Source organism: Hippopotamus amphibius, chromosome 1 (assembly GCF_030028045.1).
Source record: "Hippopotamus amphibius kiboko isolate mHipAmp2 chromosome 1, mHipAmp2.hap2, whole genome shotgun sequence".
NCBI lineage: Eukaryota > Metazoa > Chordata > Mammalia > Artiodactyla > Hippopotamidae > Hippopotamus > Hippopotamus amphibius.
The window spans coordinates 103,321,964-103,341,717 of record NC_080186.1 but is presented as its reverse complement, the minus strand read 5'-3'; the positions used below and the strand labels follow the sequence as shown (position 1 = coordinate 103,341,717).

Here is a 19,754-nt window from a genome sequence, read left to right as displayed (position 1 = left end):
GGATAAGCTGCCAAATTTAGGCAACTGGCAACCTAGGGCTGATTGACAGGCCTTTTAGAGACTAGAGGACATAGTTAACTGTCTTTTCCTCTCTTACAGCAACCACCTCCCTCTGCCCCCAGAGTTGCCTCTGTAGATTTGCTGTGCATGCATCTTACGAAAATGCTTCCTACATGATAGTCATGAAATACTAGCAGCTATCATCTACAGGATACCAGGCATTGTAAATATATTATCTCTCATCCTTAAAATAACATTGCAAGCTAGGTATTTCCCCTATTTTACAGGGAGGGAAAAGATTCTTGAAGTAAAGAAGCTAGCCATAGGTAAAATCAGGGAATAGTTTTGGAAGGGCAGAGAAGATTGGGTAACTCTACCAATACAAAGCTTCTTACTTAAACTCTTGGGCTATCCATTAGTGGCTTTGGTCTGCTATATAGAAGCATAGGCTTCTATTCAAATCGCATCTCAGTCATTTACTAGCTCTGTGACCTTGGACTCATTTCCCAACCTCTTTGAATTTCAGTTCTTTCATGTAGAACATATAAAAAGTACTTCCCTCTTAGAGTTGTTTTGAGGATCAAATGACTTAATAGTTCTAAAATTCTCGTAAATATTAGCTGTTGTCTTATTTAAATATTCTAATTGTTAAGATCAAAGTGTCTTACTTTGCAGACTTATCACATGCACTTGGCTCCTTAATTTTAAGTCGTGTCATATTACCAATTCAGACGTGTGATATATTTGGTATGTCTCTCCTTCCAGAGGAAATGACATTTAAAATCAGGGGTTGGCAAACATTTTTGGTAAAGGACCGGATAGTGAATATTTTAGGCTTTTCAGGCCATATGGTGTCTTGTCCCAGCTGTGCTGCTCTGGTGTGAAAGCAGCCATAGACCATGCTTAAGCAAATGGGTGTGCCCATGTTCCAATAAGACTTTATTTACGGAGGCTAGAATTTAAATTTAAATAATTTTCAAGTATATTAAAATACGATTTCTCTTTATTTTCAACAGTTTAAAAATGTAAAAGTCACACTTAGCTTGAAGGCCATATAAAAACAGGCAGTGGGCCTTAGTTTTCCATTCCCTTTGTAAGTAATTCAGCGATTCGTTAAAGCTGATGAGTCCAGCAGAATTCTCATTAGTCAAAAGCAATGTGGAGGAAGAAAATTAAGAGCCAGCTGAACCATCAACTAGCTAGCCCAGATCATAGCTGTATTAACCACTCCCTGATCTAACACAATCATGCAACCCCTTTGAGCTGAATCTTTATCTACAAACTAGTAATAGCTCTCTGACCTATACCTATTTCTTCCTGGGGAAGGGAGTTCAATAATAATGATCAATTATTGAATTTATACCTTTGTGCTAAATATTTGAATCATTTTAGTTCCAATCTTCTTCTTATCCATACTTTACAGATGAAGAAATGGAGGCTCAGAGGCAAATAACCTGCTCAAGGTTACAATACCAGTGCCTAGACTAGCACCTGGTGTATAATAGACATTGCATAAATGCTGATTGAATTAATGAATGAATGGATTTTTTTTTTCCATTATGCCAGTGGTCCTTAATCTTTTTTAAGATCAGGGATACCTTTGGGAAATAAAAGTTTTGGACCATCTCTCCAGATAAATTAAATTTCAGACCAAGAAACCTTGCCTTAAATATTTGGCTAACTACTAAAAGAAGATGCTGTTCACATACTCTGAATAATACTGATTATAATTCTTACCATAAGTTTGGAAACAGGATTTGGAGGTGTTTTGTTTCTTTCTGTTCTTGAAATCATTATATTAAAGGCATTAAGCAAGGCCTAAAGTGTTTTCTTCTGTACAGTTGCTCATAGCTCCCCGGCACACTTTTTAAAACTCTCGATTCCCTTAAAAATCACGGTTTCTCAAAAAATGTTATTTAAAAATCACTTTTTTGGGTCCAAGTTGCTTCAACATGAAAAGTGCGAAGCCAAAGCCTATTAAGACTAATGCAGCTTTTTTGCCTTCAGAAATAGAGCTGTGAGGGTATTATCTATTCATTACTACCCAAAGGCCAACCAAATCTGAATCCAGTATGTTACTCAAAACAGGCCTCCTGCTGCTTCTGCTTCTTCTCATTTACTTACAACTTTACTCTCTACCGCATGGCCTCCTGTTAAGCCAATGAGAAGGGGTTATTAATGTTCCAACATTATTAAATTCAGATGTTACCGATTTTGTCTCTCCTATAAAGCATCTGTTCCTTATATACCCTTATCATTTACATCAGGACCTTGAGAGCATGACTCACTCCAGGAAAATAGTAAGATTAAGGATATTTTGTTTTCACAGAACGTTATAAAAACAAAATCTGTTGCTTATAGAGACAAGGTACTACATTCACCTACTACTTCCTTCCCGCTTTCTTTCATTGCATTCCGCCAAAGAAGTCCCATTGTGAAACTTGAGTATCTTCTTTGTTTCTGGGACGTCGTGCTAGTCATACTTTGGTCATGTCATGCCATTTAGTTTTTCCCCATAGTACTTATTACCAGGGCTCATATTCAGCCACATCAGTTGTTAAAAAATACTGGAATACCGCATATGAATTGGTAAATAGCTGCTGTCCTGAGCTGTCCAAATGTCCTTTGTTATCCCATCCCTCCCCCAGTCTCCCTGGATCTCCTCACATTCTAGCAACTAAAGGGTTAACACCACTTGCCTTTCTGGAACCCCACTCCCAAACTATGGCTAGCATCTCTTCTGACTGGTCAGTGCCAGGGCCAGACCAGTTTAAATGTCACACTTATTACTTATATATGTAGTGTATATGAATATGTATAGATATGAATGAATGACTAGGGGCATAAACATTTCCGTTTTGTTCACTGCAGTGTTCCCAGTGTCTCCTTGAGCAGTCCCTGATGTGTAGCAGGCTTTTAAATAATTGTTAAGAGAAAAAAATAGGGACTTCCCTGGCAGTCCAGTGGTTAAGACTCCTCACTGCCACTGCAGGGAGCACGGGTTCCATCCCTGGTCAGGGACCTGCGATCCCGCCTGCTGCTCAGCACAACCAAAGAGAGAGAGAGAGAGAAAAGAAAAAAGAAAGTGTTTTGTGCTCATGATATCAAAGAAGTTAGATCCAAGGCAGGAGAAGCCCTTGATCAGCCAGGATTTGGGAATGATTTGTTGAGTCACAGGAGCGGGAAAGACGAACGTCAAGTGGATGCCTACGTGGTAGGTTTTTGTGAACAGCCAAGTGATCTTTCCTTCGGTGAGCAGCCTAGCTTCACAGCATTAACTCTTAATAATTTGCTTTTCTCCAGGAAACGTGAATGTGAGAGAGGATTGGGTTTCAGGTCCCAACTTGCCTCATTAATGACCAAGTACCAGACCTGAAGATAGCAGCTGACTGTCTTACACCAAGCTAAGAATGCACAGAAGCCTGAGGGAAGGCTCTGAGGTGATGAGGCAGGCTGGCCAAGGAGTTTGGTGCAGCCTTCCGTGATGGTGGAGACTGAGGTACCCAGAATAACTAAAATGAGCCGTAAAGCCTACACGGCCAGAGCTGCTCCCACCCTTCCTGACAGCTGGGTCTCTACACACACACAGAGTGAGCACTGTCTCCCCATGGAGCTACTCTCAAGTGAAGCTCACCTGCACAGACCTGGGCACCACACCAGCATGTGTCTCCTGTCAGGCTAGGAATCGGAGCAGGGATGTGCCTTTCACATCACTTTAGCAGAATCCAAAAAATTCAGTGTGGTACACCGAGTTCTCTAATACTTCCTGCCTGTCCTTACAAGCCACCTCTGAATGTCCCTGAGCGTCTTCTGAAGCTGTTTCCAACCTATGCTGTCTCTTACTTTTTATTTTTACTCTGTGATAGATAATTTTCTGTTCTTTTTTCCGAAATATGTGCTTTTTAAGGTTTGAGAAGTACCTGCTAAACATAGCATTTGACAGTTTGGTTTAAATTGTAAACCAAATTGTTCCATACTCATCTTCCTAAGGTCTCCTGTCTCATGTGATCATCCCCAGATGAAAATAGCTCTTGATCAGGCCCCATGTTCTTGGGGAACTTCTGGGCACCCAGTGGTAACCACAAACTACCTTTTGGGTCCGTGACTCTTCTTAATCACACCAAAGAGGTTCTGTGTTTTCCTCCTCAGGACAGCAAAATAATTGAAGTGGAACAAGGTGCTGCTTCTGCCTTCTCATTTCAGGTCTCATACTGTAAACACATTTCCTTTCTGTGTTCTATTTGGTGCCCTGTGTTTTGCGTTTTTGCTCTTTGTTGATTTCTCTGTTTAAAATGGCTCCCAGAGTGGTGCAGAAGTACTGTCTCGTGTTCCTAAATGCAGGAAGGCTGTGATGTGCTTTATGGAGAAGATACGTGTTAAACTTCACCCAGGCGTCAGTTATAGTGCTGTTGGCCATGAGTTCAGTGTTACTGCATCACTGATGTATATATCATACAGAGGGGTCTGTAAACAGAAACACACAGAAAACAAAGTTGTAGATGGATTGGTTGATGAAAATGTTGTGACCAGAGGCTCAAATGAACTTCATCTTGTTTTCTTCCCAGGGGCAATGTTTCAGGATTTGCTAATTTAGTGTTGGCAGCAACTTTACAGAACGTAACTCCCATAAGTAATAAGAATCAATTGTAGTTGTGAGCCAGGGAACCCACGCTACTGTGTCCTACTAAAGAGTTAGACACACGTTTACTACCTACTCAAACAAGTAACTTGTCAAACAGCAGCCACGCCCAAGCTCCAGGAATAGTCTTGTACACGAGGGCTGTAGTTCTTAACGGCATGCATCTTATAACCTGGTAGGGATACTAAGTTTCTAAAATTTCTTGTAAACATTCAGGACAAGTATGAATCTGATATTAATAACCAGTTCTCTTACAACAGGAGATGGACAAAATCCCTAGCCAGAGGGACTAAGGAAATGTCTGTTTTGTCTGTTCTTGCCCACCTATTCTGTCAGCGCTTCTCCTTTCCGCACTAAAAGGTGATCAGCTACCTGAAAGCTCCTCTTCACAGTCCTGCATCCGACGAGAATCTTGATAAGCAACAAGTTTGTAGGTCCTTCCCCACTCGTAAGAGATGTCTGGGAAAAGCCTAGTCCAGGTGTTGCAAGAAGGTTATGTTTTAGATACTAACTCTAACCACAGCTACTTGCATCACTATGGTGAAAATGACCATGACACCCTCCTGGGCTGAGCAGGAGAAAGCGCTAAAGTTTAAGAGTAACAGCTGGTGTGCCCATATATTTGCCCAATTTTCCACGACTGCCATATACCTGATATTTGAATGTCATGAATCACATAGAATCATTGACCCACTTACCATACAGTGAAACATAAAGACTTTCTACTCAATCAAGGCTAGATCATGATTCTAGACTCTCTTGCTGTGCATTTCACTACTTTCCATATCATTCTGAGAATCTTCCTTGTCTAGAACCTCCGGTATCACCTCTGAGATCTTTCTTTAAATACTAACATCTGTCCTTTGAATGTGTTGGGACCACTTGCCCCTCCTCAGAAGGGGAACCACCACCTCCCCACTTGTATTTGTGATGATTTGGTCCCTGATGACCCCTTTCTCTCCCAGCAGAATGTCATCACCAGGAGGCTAATACCTCATTCATGAGAGCCCTGTTTTTATCTAGATTCTTTCTCACCGTGCTGGTCTGCAGCATGTGTCTACTTGTGGGATCTAGGTGGTCTGTTAGAGACTGGTGACCTTCCTGTCACATAGCAACAAATTTCAGAGAGTTGTCACTGCAAGCAGTTGCTCTTAGTTCAAGCTTGAAAGTGTGGAATCTTTAGCAGCTTTATTTCTATTGCTGCAGCCATCTCTCTGCATATTGGCTACTTGGGAAATCCTTGCTATAATGCGATTTGCCAAGCTTTGTCAAGTCTGGAAATAGGCTTTTGGGTGCTGCGTGCCACAAAATGTTTTCTTCACATTGCTGCAGTAACAAAAGGAGTTTTATTAAGCTTCCGCATGGGTTTTGGTGAAAGACAGCAGCTTCCCACGTGGACTGTACCCTGCAGCAGGGCAAACGATGCAGGACCTGTTTTGAACACCCCAGTATCCACAGTGCTGAGCACAACACCTGCACTAACTATGTATTTTTTTCACTGACTGATTGGTCTAAGTGCCGCCTTGGAGTCTCACATTAATCAGAAGCCCTGCCCTTTATAGTTAATTCTGGACATGACAGTATAAATATGCACTCCTTGACTACTCTATATTTTGAAAATAGCCTACTTGTTGCCAGGCATATGGGCGGTATTAAAATGTTTCACACCCATTTTTATGTTTTTCTTGACTTTATACTGTAATACTATCATGAAAAACAATTAGGCATGTATCTACAAAGCCACGCACTGTAACGGGGGTGGTGGGGGGGGGGGGGGGGCGGGTTGGAGAAGGTAGGAAGAAGAGGAGACAGGAAAATCAGTGTCTTGCTCTGTTTAAATATCTAAATGGCTTTTGGTATTGTGTGAGTTATTTGTAGAGACATAAAGGTTGGATATCTTTTCACCAACAGTGCATTCTTTGGAAAGTGAGATAGGGCCTGTCCCTGTTTAGAAAGGCTTAATTGTATCCTATGTTTTAAGAGCTGAAGATTCTTTTTCTTCTTGTCTTCCTTGTTTATAGCACTTAACTTGGTAGAATGTTGCCGAAAGAACGTGGGCTCTGAAACTGGAAGACCTGGGTTTGAACCTCAGCCTCTCAGTTTTTCTTATCTATCTGGTCTTTATCTCTAGACCTTATTCTCTTTTCATAATTATGTTCATCACTCAAAATGTAGCTGAAGATAAATTGTAAACTGTAAAGCACAATATCTAACTAGTAAAGTATCATCATCACCTCCCTTATAAAGTCAAGACCAACCTTTTGATACTGGATAGTGTAAGGATTTGCTCGAATTATATCTTTTAGCAAAGGCCTCTGCCCACCCACATCTAATATAATAAATGCAAGGACTTTGCCAAGGCAAATTCCTGAAAAGAACACAGTGCAAGAGAAGCAGTTCACAAAGTTCTGTGAGTTTTGATCAACGATTACATCCTGCTGCAGTGTTAGCAAGAGCTGGCAACCAACCTGAAATAGAGAAAAGAAGTGACGAAAATGTCAAGATTCCTCAAGCAGATATGTCACAGAATGAGTCGGAGCAGACAAGGACGTTGCGTTCAGTGATAAAGGCCAGGAGATCTGGCCATCTCTGTACCAAATTATCGCTATCTTATTTGAAGAATCTCACTTTGCTGTGAAGGCTTGAAAACAAACACATTCCAGCAGAGAATTGTCAGTCCTGACCTTTGTTCTGAGTGACCTACGGACAGGAATAGTATACTGTACTTTCGTGTCTTATAGTTTTAATACTTTTTTTCAAATAAACTTTTGGGAATATGCGATATGACAGTTGCAAGTGAGCATTTGCGAAGACTAGAACTTTATTTGAATTTGAGGCTGTTCCAGAGAGACTACGTGATAATAACGGTACATAGGATGTCCTTGTTTGGTCATCGTACTGGTGAGGTGTGACCTTGCAGAGATTTTCCAGAAAGTGTCAGATCTGGGAGTATGTTGAACTCGATCGAATTTTTAACATGTCTTAAGAGCATTCCTGTGGGCAATTCTGAGTTGGATTTTTTTTAATTCTCTTATAGCTGCAAGTGTGAAGAAAGCGCACAGGAATAGAAAATGCATGTTCTCCATATTTTCCAGAGGAAATTTTGTTGCGGAAAATCTCCTACATGGTTCCCAAAGCAGTTTTTTTCACTGGGTAAACCAAGAAGCTCTGCACTCTTTTCTCAACCTTTTATGAGAGAGTCTGATATTCTAACCCAAGTTATCAGGCTTTAACCTCTGGTACATTTGCTCTGATGTCCTTATATCTGCAAAAGCACACTTAAAAAATGGGCTATGCAGGAAAGAAAAGAGAAACTGATATCAGTGAACCAACCAAAGGAAGAAAGGGAAAGGAACTAACGACACTGAAGAAGGCACAGAGGGAAATGGATTATACAGTGGGTTGGGGAGGAGTTTTCCTGAAGAACATCTTGTATCAGAGGATGATTATGACCATGTCAAAGGAAAAATTCTTACAGAACTTCTTTCTTTCTTCCTAGGGGTCTCTGATCATAGGATACACACCAGTGAGTCTGGGGGAAGAAGTGGAGGTATAAGGTCACATTTCTGACAATCCTGAATTCTGTTTTACAATCATTTGAGTTTACTGAAACTATGTTCCTGCCGTTTGTATTTAAAATCTTCAGTAAGCCTCAGAGAGAAGCTGAAACAGCATGGTGAAGTGATAATAACGGCCAGTGCATATAATCCCTTACCATGTGGTAGGCATTGTTCTATATATGAACACATTTGATTCTCCCAAGAATCCTGTGAGGCTAGAACTTTTATTATCCCCACTCTACAGATGAGGAAATTGAGGTGCAATGAGAATTAAGACTGAGTCATTAGCAGAAGGGCCAGGATTTGAACCTAGTATTGAAGTCTCCAGGTTTCCAATTTTCCAACTAATAGTAAGAGGAGTTCCTTCCCTGAGGACACCCTGTGAATTGGTGGTGGGGTCGATGGGAATTCAGGCTCTCAGGCTCCCCATGTGGCTTTATGGGCCTCACGACTGGCACCAGCGTTAAAGGCTGTTAGGCACTGAAGTGTTTAATGTTGAGCTTTATACAAAGTGAACAAAAATATGCTAGCAACTAAATGGGAATGTGTATTTGATTTTAGGATTGAGTATTTTGTCCTATCATTAAATATTTGCCCTTTCTATGAGAAGACTTGTCTCGTCCACCACCCAAATAAGTGCATGACCCAGTAGGAAACAAGAAATTGGTATTCTCCTGTGGTCACTTGGGAAAGAATGTTTTTGATATGGCGAGACTAAGTTCCAGAATTCAGCATGTAGTTACAATCAGTAAAATATACATATATTGTATAATAATACTTTGTTTACTTATTTATCCTCTTCTGATAGTTTCCAACTGTGTTTTGACCAAATTAATCAGAAGGATGATTTTCTTTTTGTTCCAGCCCCATTCACTCCAAGACTGGAAGCTTAGGGAAGTCCCTGGTGGTCCAGTGGTTAAGACTCTGCGCTTTCACTGCCGAGGGCGTGGATTCGATCCCTGGTCGGAGAACTAAGATCCCACAAGCTGCGCAGCCCCCCCAAAAAGAGACTGGAACCTTAGTTACAGAATTTTACGTTGACTGTAGGGCTGTAGGACTCAAGCTGCATTGCACACATGTTTGCTTCCATCATCTTTAGTTTTCCCAGAATTCATCTCCATGAAGCAAGTAAGGAATACAAGCTTTTCATCCAGACCTCAAGATCCTGACAACATGGCTCCAGCCTGTTTTTGCAGCCTCATCTTCTGCCCTCTACTTTCCTTTCCTTAACCTTCAAATGTCTGGGCTGAATCTCACCCAGAGTTTCTCCATCTCTTTTGTGATGGAGTCAGAATCATTTGTGTTCTTGTCTCCAGGCCCCCACACTTTCTCAGGTGGAAAAGTATGTGTCTTACCCATCCCTGTGCTGCTTCCTTAGCCTGACACTTTTCTTAAACAGCCTGGTTTTGCTCTGTGCCTTGCCAGATATGTACATTGTGAAGTGATATGTCATAGATGTCAGATGTTAACCAGGGAAGGGACCTTAGAGATTAAGTAGTATCACCTTTTCATTTTATAGATGGGAAAACTGACACGTGCAGAGGTCAGCCATCCAAGGTCATTGGTGAGATGATGACAGAGCCAGGTCACGTGACTCCCTGAAAACTACCACCTTCTAAAATGTAGAGGGGAACATGATGTCAGGGGAAAATATTTGGGGGTTATGAAATTATATGGGTTATTTAATCCTGATGGGAATAGTAGAGCAGAGAGGGGGAAATTGATGATATAAGGATTGCAGGAGGGAAGTTGCTGAGTGAGAGGGGATGGAATCTAGTATGCAGAGAGAGCACTTAGAAAATGGCCTGGACAGTTTACCCACAGTGTCCTGTAGGGGGCACTGAATATGTGGGTATAGATGTAGGTATATTGGTAGATATCAAGAGCATGTGGAAGTTTTTTCCTGAACTCCTCTATTTTTTCTATTGAGTAAGAAATCTGGTTTTCAGCTGAAAATGAGGAGGGAAAATGTGTTGGAGGTTTGAAGTGAGAAGAGAGAAAAGTTGTCCAGGGGAGTGGGAAAGGGAATCGATGAGAAAATCATAGTATGATTATGAAAGCACTTACACTTGAGGTTGGTGGTCAAGCAGTGTTTTTCAGTGGAGATGCTTTTGGCCGCTTGGGCAGGCATGTTGCTTGGCATTTAACATTCCTGGACCATAGTAGTACCCCTCATTGGTCGTGATGACCAAAAATGCTCCCCACTGCATTTCCAAATACCCCCTAGGGAGCAGAACCATTCCTGATTGAGAAGCACTGGGGACCACTCACAAGGTGGCATGCTTTTCGTCAGTTGCATTCAGCGATTTCTGTGCTGGCAGGAAACAGGCAGAAATCTGGATTGATGCATGTTGGGTTTGACAGATAAGAACACTGACAGGAGAGAGGGGCAGGGGAACCAGGGGGGTATGCCATGGGATGATTATGACAGTCAGATTTACTGAGCAACAAAGTACCTCTGCTGGCCCACGGCAACTCAGGAACCCAACAGTGGTGGAGGATTCCTGGCTACTATTCACAGACATTTGGAAATATGACTGACTTCTGGCTACTGTGAATAAAGTGCTGTGAATATTCTTGTACATATTTTGGGGCAGACATATGCATTCATTTCTCTTGGGAATATACCCAAGGTAGATTTGATGGGTTACAGGGAATATGTATGTTTAGTTCAGTTAAAAACTTCTCGAACTTCCCTGGTTGCGCAGTGGTTAAGAATCCGCCTGCCAGTGCAGGGGACACAGGTTTGAAGCCTGATCCGGGAAGATCCCACATGCCGCAGAGCAACTAGGCCCATGCGCCACAACTGCTGAGCCTGTGTGCCCCAACTACTGAAGCCCATGAGCCTAGAGCCCGTGCTCTGCAACAAGAGAAGCCATCGCAATGAGGATCCCACACACTGCGACAAAGAGTAGCCCCCACTTACCACAACTAGGGAAAGCCCGCGCGCAGCAACGAAGACCCAACGCAGCCAAAAATAAATTAATAAAGTTAGTTTTTTAAAAAAAAGGAAACAAAAACTTCTCATTTCTTTAAAAGTTGCACATCCATCAGCCTATGACTCTGCCATTCCGTTCCAAGTATTTACCCCAGAGAACACAGGCATCTGTCCACACAAAGACTTGTACATTAGCTTTCTCTGTAATAGCAAAAAACTGGCAACAACCCAAATGTTCATCAACAGATGAATACAGCAACAAGCTGAGGCATAGCCGTACAATGGAACACCACCCAGCAGTAACAGACACAGTACTGAGACAGGACAACATGGATGAATCTCAAAATGATTGAGTAAAAGAAGTTAGATACAAAATACTATATGATTCCATGTACAACCTTCTAGAAAAGGCAGACTAATTCATAGTGATAGAAAATAGATCAGTGGTTGCCTGAGGATGGAGTGGGGGATTAGAGAGGAAACTTCTGAGGGTGATGGACATGCTCATTTTCTTGACGGTGGTAATCATTTCATGGTTGCATACATATGGCAAAACTCATCCATCAAATTATATACATTAAAAATATGCAACTTGGGAATTCCCTGGCAGTCCAGTGGTTAGGACTTGGGGCTTTCACTGCTGAGGCCTGGGTTCAATCCATGGTCGGGGAACTGAGATCCCACAAGCTGCTCAATGTGGCAAAAAAAAAAAAAAAGTGTGCAATTTATTGTACATGAATTATACCTCAGAGCTATTAAAAAATGAAAAGCCTACTGAACAATTTTCCAAAGTGGTTACACTAACTTATACTCCATCAGAAATATGTGAGAATTCTAGTTGTCTAGCGTATCTTTGCCAACATTTGGTCTTAATCAGTACTTTGGATTTTGACATTATTGTGGTATGACATTATGGTTCTCATTTGCATTTTTCTGATCAGATGACATTGAGCACTTTTTCGTATACTTATTGGTCATTTGAACATCCTTTTTTGTTAAGTGCCTACTTCAGATGTTTTCCCATTTTTCTATTGGATTCTAAGTCTTTTTCCTTTGACTTGTAGTTATTTCCGTATTCTGCATGAGTCCCTTGTCATGGGGGGTGGGGGGGCAGGATGTCACAGAGAGAGAAGTTATCTTCTCCCAGTCTGTCACTTGCCTTTTCAGTCTCTTACGGGTGTCTTTTGATGAATAGTTCTTAATTTTAATGAGATCCAATGCATTAAGCTTTTCTCTTGTTTAGTGGTTTTTACACCTTGTTTTAAAATTTTTTGTTTACCTTAAATCATGGAGATATTCCCCTGTGGGTTTTTTAAGAAACTTATAGCCTTAGGACTTATATAGGCCGATGGGTCATCACAAAATTTTTTTTTTGGTGTGGTGTGAACTAGAGGATCAATGTTTCTTTTTTATTTTAACGGATTCTAATTGACCCAACACCATTTATTGAAAAGACTACACTTTCCTGCACTGAAGTGCAATGGCATCTTTGTCACAAATCAGGTGGCCACATGAAAACCATTTCTTATGACTTGTTTATAGTTTTATTCTGCCATCTTTACAGGTTTCGTATCAAGATTGTGCTAATCTCATAAAATAGGGAAGACCAGAGGATCTCTTTTCTATGCTCTGAAAAATATGGAAATTATTTGTTCCAAGTTACATGCGTTTGAAATACTTCATCAGTAAAGCCATCTGTATTAGTCAGTGTCCAATCGGGAAAACAGAAACCACTCAGAGTATTTAAGAAGACGGAAATTAATTACACAGGTAATGGAAACAGCCAGAAAACCAAAAAAGGGAAATTAGCAATAGTAGGAAACAACTGTTAACCCTAATCCAGGGGGAACAAAGGGAGGAGGAGGTGTTTCTGGAGTCCAAGGGCCAAAGTCAAGAGGTGGAAGCGGGAATCACGCTGATGTAACTAGCAGGAGCTTGAGCTCCAGAAAAGAGGTATCCAGTGTGGCAGCCTCCGAGAGGCGCACAGTAGAACAGACAAAACCCTGGCTTCTCTCCTCCCCCTAACTTCGGACTCCTACCTACCTCTCAGGTCCTCTCACTGCCTGAATGTACCAGAAGCCTGCTGACACAGGAGCTGGGGAGCACAGCCCGCAGAGGTGAGCCTCCCAAGGATGGTGTGTTCCTCTGGTCCCTGTGCACCCTTTAACTGATACATAGGTCTAGAAGCTGATCCAATTCAGGATCACTTATTTTGGCATGAATCCTTCGTAGGCAGTGGTGTGTACTTCCATCGGGCATCCAAATATAAATGTCCTTTTGGAGTTAATAGCTATTGATCCACAGACACCATAGGAGTTGCAAATGCTGATAAAATCATTTTATCCTTCTTTCTTTGTCTGTCAGCTGAAAGATTTCTATAAAGAGAAACTATCCCTCATCACTATTTGGTCACTTTTGGCTACCTTTTGGCTTTCATTTTTACCCTTTCGCCCTTTCACATATCTGACTTCCTTCACTGGAATAGTGATCTTTCCTCTGAAGGTACAGACCTCAGCATTTTTGCAGAGACGCTCATATAACTTTAAATTCACTTTTTTGGTATATAAGACAAAATTCAAAAGATTCAAGAGGGCATAGAGTAAAAAGCAAGCCTTCTTCTCCTGCCTTTAGTCACTCAGTTCCCTCCTTGGAGGCAGCCAGTGTTTCTTATGGTAGCTTCCAGAAACATTAAAACTGTGTGTATATATATAATCAAATGATAAAGCAAACGGGGTAAAATGTTAAGGATAGGTGAATCTGGGAAAAGGGTATATGGGTGTCATTTATACTATATTTTTACAACTTTTGTAAGTTTTAAAGTATTTCTGAGTAAAAAGGAATATGCATATTATGTAATAAATATATTTTCTGTTTAATAACTCAAATGGTTCTATACTATACACACTGTCTTGCCCCTGTCTTTTTTTTATTAAACAATGTATCTTGAAGATCTATTCATGCTCGTACATATAGAGAGGCCTCCATCTTTTTAAAGATTGCTATGATTGCATCGTATGGAAATATACTATACCATAATTTATTTAAATAACAATATGTAGGTGGACATTTAAGTTGCTTTAAATCCATTGATACCACAAAAATGCTTCAGTGAATGCTCTTTTACACAGGTTGCTTCTCAAATGTGTGAGTATATCTGTAGGATAAATACCTAGGAGCAGAATAGCCACATTGAAGGGTATGTGAACTTTTCATTTTAATAGTAATTACCAAATTGTCCTCCCTGGAGGATATTCCAATATATACTCCCACTGCGTTTTGAGAGTGCTGGCTTCCCCACACTCAGCAGCACAGTGTGTTGTGGAACTCTGATTATTTCCAATCTGATAGTTGAAAACATTGAATTTCTTTGTAGTTTGAACTTGCATTGGTCTTTTTGTTTAAAAGTTGCCTATGTTTTCTTTTCTGTTAACTGTCTGCTTATATCCTTCACCCTCTCTGTTAGGTTACTGGCTTTTTAAATTTCATTTGTAGGAGGTCTTTATATGTTAAAAAGGCCAGCCTCTTGTCTGTGATTTCATAATATTTTTGAAGTAGAAATAATAACCTGACAGTAATCTAGTTCAGCCTATCATGTTACACATTTTTAAACTGACTTAAAGATGTTGAATGACTTACAAATCTGCACCCCAGGATTTTGACTCCTGGTTTGGTAATTTTTACACTTTGCCATGCCACCCCTAAAAAAGAAAGAACCAATATCCATCCTCTCAAAACGTAAGCATTGGGATTTGGGGACTCTGCGCCTCTCCATGGCCCCATTATTTCTCACTAATCCATTTAAGGACATATCTTCCCAACTTAATTTGCACTTTCTGGGTTCACCAGACTTTTCTTCATTAAATATCTTACTCTCCATAAGAAAAATGACTTCTTGACTTTCCCCACAAATTCTCATTCTTGAGTCAGTCCTTCACCCTGAAGTTATTGAGCGCCTGGTAAATGAAGATCCCTGCATTGGGCAAGATAAGAGGATAAAACAGAAATAGAAAATTCAGTCCCTGGCTTGGTGAATAGTCCATTTGAAGAGACAAAGCAAACACCCGATTTATTTGAAAATGAGCACATAATTACTTGCTAATGCTCAAGGCGTATAAATCAAGTGATTATATGTGTTTGTGTCAATCGGAAAAGGATTCCTGCAAGTTTTTACTTCAGATCTAGAAAGAAAGCTACGTATTTAGATTATAACAATCCCAACAACATACATAGCACTTTCTAGTCCTCAGAGAGCATCACAGACATCATCCTTCTTCCGAAACTGGGACTTTTTTCTTCATTTTATACATGAATAAACTGTAGAATAATTGAGAGACCAAATGACTTGTTCAGACAGCCTGCAAGGGCCCAGGGCTTCTCTCTCCAGGACCTATGATCTGTCCAGTACACCAGACTGCTTCAGTTTGGCAGAGGAAGAGAAGGGGTAGGGAGGGGGTTCAGGGGGAATGAGTCACTGATTTGATTTCTTTTAAGAGGCCCTGTGGTATAGTGAGATGACTATAATTTTGGAGTCAGACAAGATTTGAATCTGTCTTGCTATTTACAAGCTGTGCCTTGGCAAGTTGCTTATCCTCCAAACCTCTGTTTTCTCAACTGAAAATGGGAGTTAATAATTCTACTCTTTAAGGTTTCCTGACATCTGATGAATGGTAGCTACTTTAGCTATTGGTGGGCTGGAGTGAGAATGTGGATTGGTTTTTCCATTGCATGTATTGTTGATTGACTTAGTTGAAGCAAAGAGGGTAGTGGGCAAAAGACCCAACAAACAAAAGTGTATTGAATCCTAGGGAAAATGATTCCCTAGGGTACACTTCTTCCTCAGATTCTTCTCTTCTTGCTCCACTTTTGCAGTAGGATGATTTTGTAAATGTAAGGAACAACTTCCAGAGAGAAGAGTTGAGAGGATTCTTATCTCTTTGGATGCAGTCCTACCAGGCATACAGATGAGATAATGTGTGCACAGAGTGCACTGAAAATTGTTGAAGCAAGCTCTAGACTCAATGGGGGAAGAGTGGGCTTGATTTGCCTTTGCCCCTTTCCAGCTCTATGTTCTTAAATATAGAGCTGGAAAGTTAACCTCCTTGCTCCAGAGACATCTGTGAAGTGGGGCTGGTAATCCCTACATCCCAGAATTTCCAAGTATCAAATTAGATAATTCAATTAGAAGCAGCTATACAATACCCACAGTGAGGCTTAATTTTATGTGTCAACTTGAAGAATGTTTTGGGATGAGATTACCATCTGAATTGGTGAACTCTGAGTAAGCAGGTTGCCCACGGTGATGTGGGTGGGTCTCATTCAATCAGCTGAAGGCCTGAATAGAACAAAAAGACCCGCCTCCCCCAGCAAGAGGGAATCCTCTGGCAGATTGCCTTCAGACTTCATCTGTACCAGCGGCTCTCCTGGGTCTTCAGCTTGTCAGCCCACCCTGCAGATTTTGGACTTGCCAGCCTTCATAGTTACGTGAGCCAATCCCTTATAATAGGCCACCTACTATGAGTCAAGCATGGTTCTGGCCCTGGGGATACAGTGTTGAAGGAGACAAACAACAAATAGGCAAACAAGGCAATATCAAGTAGCGATGTGAGTAAAATACAAAACAGGGAGCTGATAGTGAGTGGTGAGGCTCTTTTGCATTGACTGTATCTGGGTGAAGCATAACTATAGACGGGGAATGCAGAGGTTCTTAGGAATGACCGCAGTGTGCTTGGGCAGAGGGGGAATCGGTGTGCCTGGGAACACAGCAGCTGTGATAAAGAGTGGCAGGAGAGGAGGCAGGTCAGGTTGCAAGGCCCATCAGGGACGCCTAGTATTCTCATGGTAAAGAATTTGAATTTTATTCTAAGTGTAGTGGGAAACTATTGAAGGGTTTTTCTGCCAGCATATGACATACTCTGATTTATACACAGACACACACACACACACACTATTTAATGGAAGTGAAAGTCACATAACATAAAATTAACCATTCTAAAGAGAACATTTCAGTGGCATTCACAATGTTGAACAATCACCACCAATTTTTATTTTAAAAGATCATTCTAGTTGCCTCAGAATGGGAGAAAATATTTGCAAACGAATCAACAGACAAAGGATTAATCCCCAAAATATATAAACAGTTCATCCAGCTCAATATCAAAAAAACAAACAACCCAATCAAAAAATGGGCAGAAGACCTAAATAGGCATTTCTCCAAAGACATACGGATGGCCAAGAGGCACATGAAAAGCTGCTCAGCATCACTAATTATTAGAGAAATGCAAATCAAAACGACAATGAGGTATCACCTCACACTGGTTAGAATGGGCATCATCAGAAAATCTACAAACAGTAAATGCTGGAGCAAGGGTGTGGAGAAAAGGGAACCCTCTTGCACTGTTGGTGGGAATGTAAATTGATACAGCCACTATGGAGAACAGTATGGAGGTTCCTTGCAAAACTAAAAATAGAGTTACCATATGACCCAGCAATCCCACTACTGGGCATATACCCAGAGAACACCATAATTCAAAAAGGCACATGCACTGCAGCACTATTTACAATAGCCAGGACATGGAAGCAACCTAAATGTCCACCAACAGATGAATGGATAAAAAAGATGTGGTACATATATACAATGGAATATTACTCAGATATAAAAAGGAATGAAACTGGGACATTTGTAGAGACATGGATGGACCTAGAGACTGTCATATAGAGTGAAGTGAGTCAGAGAAAAACAAATATCGTACATTAACACATATATATGGAATATAGAAAAATGATACAAATCAACTGGTCTGCAAGGCAGAAATAGAGACACAGATGTAGAGAACAAACATGGACACCGAGTGGGGAAAGCGGGGAGGGTTGGAGGGGAATGAATTGGGAGATTGGAATTGCCATATATACATTACTAATAAGAAAAAAAATACCAAATTGTACACTCTAAATTTATGCAGTTTATTGTATGTTAACTGTATCTCAATAAAAGTTCTTAAAAAATAAAATAAAAATAAAAAGAAGTATAATGCTCTGAAAAATAAATAAATAAATAAATAAATAAATAAATAAATAAATAAATATTATGTAAAAAAAAAGATCATTCTGGTTGCTGTGTGGGAAATTGGTGGTGGAGGAGCAAGAGTGCAAAAGGAGAAACATGTTTGGAGGCTGGTGCTGAAGAGATACTGATGGCTAGATTGGTAGCTGGAAAGATGAAGAAGTGGACAGATCAGTGGGACCTATTTTTGAGGAAGAGTCAACAGGGCTTTCTAACAGAGTCAGTGCAGCATGTGAGGAAAGACATAATATATATGGAAGCACTTTGTAAATTTTGTCAACTGTAAAATGTTATCATCATTATTATGAGTAGGATTTTATGATTATTAAGGAGAGCTGGACCGCATGGTCTCTGAAGGTCCCTCAGAGTCCTGAGATCCTCTGATGCTTTAACGATAGGTAAACTGTCTTTGAGGAGAAATGAAAGATTTAGCTGAAGATTTTCCTGATCCCATGCAACACCTAAGTGCTTCCAGAGGACAGTTCCAGGGCGCTGTCCACCCAAAAACACTCGGTGAGAACAGGCAAAGCCTGCCTTCCTGCAGCCAGCAGGGCTACGTCATGACCTGGAGGCATGCATGGGAACTGGCAGGCCTGGGTTCAGCATCCCAGACACCACACTCCTAAGAAGGAAGTGCCCTGACGCCTGGGCTCTCAGACCTCCAAGATGTCCAGTAAAAACAAACTGGGTGGTGAGGCCTCAGGCCAGAGAAGGGAGAGCACTTCCAGCAGTGTAGACCTACGTGGATGACTCTTGCTGGTACTGAGCACACCCTAGAAGGCTATAGCACTTGCCCCAGAATCCCAGAGGCTGGAATCTGAGGTCTTGCTCACACGTGAGGCTCAGCCTCAGACGCTGTCAGCATCCCAGATTGTGTGTGCTCAGGCGGGCAAGGGTCTTCAAGAAAGAATTCCCTCCCTCCCTCTCTTCTCCTGCTTGGAGGAACTTGCCATAAAACCAAATCTATTTGGTTAATGATCTTTGCAGTCTCCTCTGGAAAAAGTGATCTCTTTTTCACATAAGATTTAGCTTTAGATAGGCCTCTACTGGGCTGGGAACATTTTTTCTTTGACAGAGAGATTCTCACCAAGCAAATAAGCGGAATTAACTCTTTTAAAGTCACTTGAGTAATAATGCCAGTATGGTACAATGTGTGAAATGGTCCTTCTTCCATCTGAGAGAACAGACAGCCCTTACCATGCCATTAGAGCTGTAGTTCTCAAAGTGTGGACCCCAGACTGACAGGGTTATCTTCTGCACCACCGGGAACTGTAGATTCTCAGGCCTCACTCCTGACCTACTGAAAGAGAAACTCTGGAAGTGGGACCCAACAATCCGTGTTTTAAGTCTTTCAAGAGGTTTTGATGCATGTTCAAGTGTGAGAACTACTGCTTTAGAAAAACAGAGAAAGGTAGAACCATAGAAAATGTGAGCAGAGCAGTCAGGTGGTCACGTGACCATATGATGGATGAAGGAAGTGAGGCCCAGAGAAAGAAGGTGACTTGTCTAGAAGATGTAGAAGACAGGTAACCTTTTGTTCCCTCTGGGTCCTCCCTC

The 19,754-nt window shown here is 41.1% G+C and overlaps 1 protein-coding gene across 11 annotated transcripts in view; it reads left to right on the top strand.

Moving 5' to 3' along the window:
• Nucleotides 1-19,754, top strand: part of GDAP2 (ganglioside induced differentiation associated protein 2) — a 110,522-nt gene that overhangs the window by 75,814 nt on the left and 14,954 nt on the right. For 2 of the 11 annotated variants that reach the window (XR_009051225.1, XM_057720659.1), the window contains one exon: nt 9,064-13,232. The exons of 1 other annotated variant lie outside the window; for it this stretch is intronic. Coding sequence is in view for 5 of the 10 variants with exons in the window: in XM_057720659.1 (XP_057576642.1) it covers nt 9,064-9,174 (111 nt within the window). In the remaining 5 variants the exon portion in view is untranslated. 8 more of the 11 variants (XR_009051223.1, XR_009051222.1, XM_057720691.1 and 5 more) reach the window with 8 other exon arrangements.